This window comes from Setaria viridis, chromosome 3 (genome assembly GCF_005286985.2).
Source record: "Setaria viridis chromosome 3, Setaria_viridis_v4.0, whole genome shotgun sequence".
Classification (NCBI taxonomy): Eukaryota; Viridiplantae; Streptophyta; class Magnoliopsida; order Poales; family Poaceae; genus Setaria; species Setaria viridis.
The window spans coordinates 16,114,225-16,118,565 of record NC_048265.2 but is presented as its reverse complement, the minus strand read 5'-3'; the positions used below and the strand labels follow the sequence as shown (position 1 = coordinate 16,118,565).

Below are 4,341 nucleotides of genomic sequence, written 5' to 3'. Positions count from 1 at the left end.
TCTGATGTAAGATATTGGCAGACTCCTTCCATGAAAACACTGGCAGTCAAATTATTGCGCATACCAGCAGTTCTAATTTTAGAAAAGTTCAGGTTTTGCCCCAGAAGAAGCAAAACAAAGTTTGATTTAATCAATTGTTCCTTCACTACATTACTACTAAAAGATTAAGTTTGCAAGTTATGTTCTCTCCCACCATATTATTAAACATCCCAAAAGTACAAAACGCCAAGAGTTGACTTTATCCTAGTCGGTCAACTAGAAACAGTTGCACCACCAGTTTTGTAATTGAGTACTCATCAGAGTATCGACATCAGTTTGGTACTTTTGCCAGCTGAATATTGAGAAACAGGGCAACCAGCAGAATTTCTTCCAGTACCTTGAGCACTTTAAACAATTTCAAATTATATTTCGATCCAATTTAGTTCTGAAATTAAAATCATACAGTTAACCTATCAAATCAGGAATGGGTAGACACTTACAAACCAAATTTGATTTAAGAGATGAGGGTCTTTTACATTTAAGGCCTAAGAGAAACCACATTTACAACATATTAATTGTCATGTACATTGAGATCTCTTTAGCGTAAATGTCAAAAAATAAATTGCCGATACTCATCTACGCCCAGCCTTTGAGCCACCATGTTGCTTATGCACACCAGGACCCATGCACGAAAAGAGTGATGGTCTCTTTGGCTTTGAGCCAAACAGAAAAGTTCTAAGGGGCACCCCGGCTTTTGTTGACAGGTTCCGGAAGTTTTGTTGGGCTCGGTGGCTTCTTGCTATTGATAACTCAAGGTTCTCTCTGAGCTTCAAGAGCACCCTTCCAACCTCCACTTGAAAACCTCTTACATGGTCCAGCCCAGCTTCTAGTTCCTTAGCAACTTTGTTATTTTCTTGTTTCATATTAAGCACCTCTCCTTGGAATTTTGCAGCTTGGAAAGGGTTGAAGTGAACTTCATCACTTTTATCCAGAGTTGTGATCTTAGATATATCTTCTTGTATGCTGCACAGTGATGAGAATCTGTTCTCTAACTCTCCTTTTAATAGCACGTTCTTTTCCATCCAAACTTGAAGATCTGTATTCAGATCCCTAAATTTCTTTTCTAGTACTGCTGACTCCAGCTTTGCTACCTGATAACTAGCAGCAAACCCGTAAGTGCCCCCTTGTTCCTGTTCATCAGTCAATTTGCGCATCTCAGTTTTCAGCTTGTCAAAGGATGTTTGGAAATTCTGTATTTGATGATATGATGTGCTAAACCTCAACCAGAAGTCCAAATTCTCCCCCAATACCCTGTCAATCTCTGTTCTAAATTTCTCCTCAGCAACCGAACAAGCTAGTGAGTCATCAACTTGGCATTGCTTAATGTATTCCTCTATCTCAGCAACCTCTTTGTCTTCTGTGGCAGGACTGGTGCTTATCTTGGATGTTTCTTCTGATTTCTCTATGCTCTCGGTAATAGAAGCAGTCATCTTTTTCTGCAAAGAACTTAGCATGCGCCTAAGAGAGTGGATCTCCTCATCTTTTGTTGCATTGGCACTCTTAAGTTCCTTCAGTTCTGAGATTGCTTCAATATGATACTCTTGATTTCTCCTCTCCATTTCTGAAAGCTTTTGCTCTGTATCTTTGTAGCTCTGAAATACAGATGCATAATCTTCTAATAGAATCTTCTCCTCGCCTTCAGGTTCTTTTGGAACCAGCTGTTTCTGGGCTACAGTACCGTCTGAGATTTCGTCACACTTCTCAATTTCACTACTGCCATGTAAAGCACTAGATTGGCCCTTTTTGATGGACAGACTTGCTAGTCCTGAATCGTCTTCCAGAGAAGCTATGTCTTTGGAGTCTCGCATTGAATCCACGAAATCACTGATTTCTGGCTCAGGAGCATGTAATGTTTCAACAAATTCAGTAAGTTCATGGGAGGCTTCAGTCATTTGTTTACAAATGTTCTCTGTCCCATTTTGTACAGACTTCCAAATTTGTTGTACTTCTTGCAGCATTTCTTCAACTTTCTTCAACCTGTCAGCCAAGTTACTGGAATCAACAACCAAAGCTGCCTTCTCTTGCTCCAAAGCATGCAGACGCTCTTGAAGGCCATCTATCTCTGTCCTCATTCTATCAATCTGAGCATTCTGTGAAGTAGTAGCAAGTTCAAGGTTGATCACCTTCTCCACAAGTCGATCAACCTTATCCGCTAATTCTGCAACTGATAACTCCGGGTAACGTTCAATTATTTCTTTGACATTTTGACATATTTCCTGGAGGTCAAGCTTGCTCTCATTCACAGCTGAATCATCAGCATTCTCGGACAGCAGTGCATGGCTCAGTTCTGTGTCATGGTGATCATGCCCATCCATTTGAGCATGAGGAAGCCCACATTCATTCTTGAAGGTTTTCAGCTTTTCAATTGCTTCATTGGCTCGTCGAAACTCCACCTTTGCCTCGTCAGTTGATCTCTTTTGTTGGTCCTGCAAGTTCACCAACGTATCCTCACACGACACAATGGCTTGTGCAGCCATTAACGCCCGAGCTTCGTTGTCTTCAATGGCCGCACCAGTGCTAAAAGCATCTTGCAAACTGCAGACTTCCTCCTGCAACTCAGACACCTGTTTCTCAATCTCCAGATACTTGCCTAACGCGCTGTCGTAAGAGGTCTTCAAGAACTCTTTCTCAGTCTGTAGCGCCAGGATTTGTTTCTGCAGCTTGTCTATCTCCTCCTGCGCCTTCTCCTTGGTCATATTGGAGATGGCCCTCCGATGTGATTGGGTCCCCCTCTTGGGGACTGGACTGGTGCCCCTGCTCGCGCTCTGCGAGCCCATGGACAAGCCTTCCAGCGCAGGGAATTTGAAGTTGCTGAGATCAATCCCGCCGATTGCCTTCGGGAACCCCTCACCGTCCCCCTCTTGCATTGAGAACTGCACCTGGTCCGGGAACACGGTGGCGATGGTGTGGTTGGCCTTGTGCAGCTCACTGGATATCCGGTCAAACCTGTCGGCGAGGGCCTGGTATGATCTGAACATCTCCTCCACGTGATTGATGAGCTCCGGCCGGCTCCTGAAGTAGAGCTCCGCCTTCTTGCCGAACGAATCGGCGTCGGCCCCAATGAGCTTGAGCATGGCCTGTACCCTGTCCTCCATCTCTGCTCAGCAAAAAGATAAAGGAAAACCCATTGAATAATGTGCGATATGAACTCGTCAATCGTCCTGCGACGGGAGGATGCCAGGTGAACAAACGGGGCTGCAGGCTGCTTACCGCCGACGGTGGTTTCGAGCCACTTGGACTGGGTGGTGCGGATGTGCGACGCCCACCACCAGGAGTAGGCGTTGCTCGCCGCGCGCTGCAGCATAGCCGGCCGGGTTCACGCCGCGGCGAGGCCGCCCGCCCGCCCGCTCACCCCTCCTCTTCCTACTCCGCGTCGCCGGCCGCGCTCGCCTTTGCCGCTACGTGGTGGGTGGGTGGGTCGCCCCGCGCCGCGGACGTGGTGAAGGTGCGCCCGTGCAGCGAGGGGTTGTGGTGGCGGTGGCGTCGGGCCGAGCCGCGGCGGGGCCCCGGGCAGAGAAGAGAGGGGGGATAGGTGGGTCGGTGGCGGGGAGCGGCATGGCGAAATAGGGCGGGGACGCGGGGCGGTTTTCCTTTCGTGCGGCTGCCCCGGCCGGGCCGAGCTGGAGGTGGTTCGCGTCGCGGGTGGGTGGTGGCTCGCCGCGACGCGCGCGGCCGGTGAGCGTGGACGGCCGGGCGCGAGAGGCGAGCGGCGCGGCTGGGTTGGTAGGTGGGGGTCTCCGCGCGTGTCGCGGGGCGCCTGGCCTGGGTGAGGTCGGCCGCGCGACGCACGTGACGGAATGCCGGTGCAACATGGCCCAGACGGCGAGAGGCGGGCCTGCATGGTGGTGGACTGGTGGTGTTTTCCTCGCCGCCCGCTCTGATGGTGCGAATTTTTTCATTTTTATATTTTTTTTTTAGAAATAAATAGGCAATCTAAAAATTTGCAGAAATGTATCCTGCCGCCGGATCAAACGGCAGTAGCGTATTGAAACGGCGGTTGGAGCGGAGTGCCTAGCTACCGCCACTCCGCTCCAATCGCCTATTGCGTTGTGTGGAGTCAGCTATAGCCATAGTTGTTTGAACCGGCTATAACTTGGTTTGTTTATTTTATTTTTATATAATTTTTTCTTTGAGTTAAAAAAAATATCAAGTTACATTGGAGACACTAAATATTCGGATATGTCATTAGTAGTTGCAATATGAAACTTCCTAATTTGAGAGAGGTAGAACACTTCGAGAAAATAATTGAAAATGAATTAACTCCCGATCATTAGATACATAGCCGTTTCCAGCGAAATTACA

At 48.0% G+C, this 4,341-nt stretch overlaps 1 protein-coding gene across 1 annotated transcript; it reads right to left on the bottom strand.

The window, feature by feature from the left end:
- Positions 1 to 468: 468 nt before the first annotated feature.
- On the bottom strand, positions 469 to 3,830 carry LOC117850890 (protein NETWORKED 2A). Its single transcript, XM_034732775.2, has 2 exons — positions 3,250 to 3,830; positions 469 to 3,136 (listed from the first exon to the last, which is right to left on the bottom strand). Exons 1-2 carry the CDS (start codon positions 3,341 to 3,343, stop codon positions 612 to 614), a joined length of 2,619 nt encoding a protein of 872 aa, XP_034588666.1. The 5' UTR covers positions 3,344 to 3,830; the 3' UTR covers positions 469 to 611.
- Between the last annotated feature and the right edge of the window lie 511 nt (positions 3,831 to 4,341).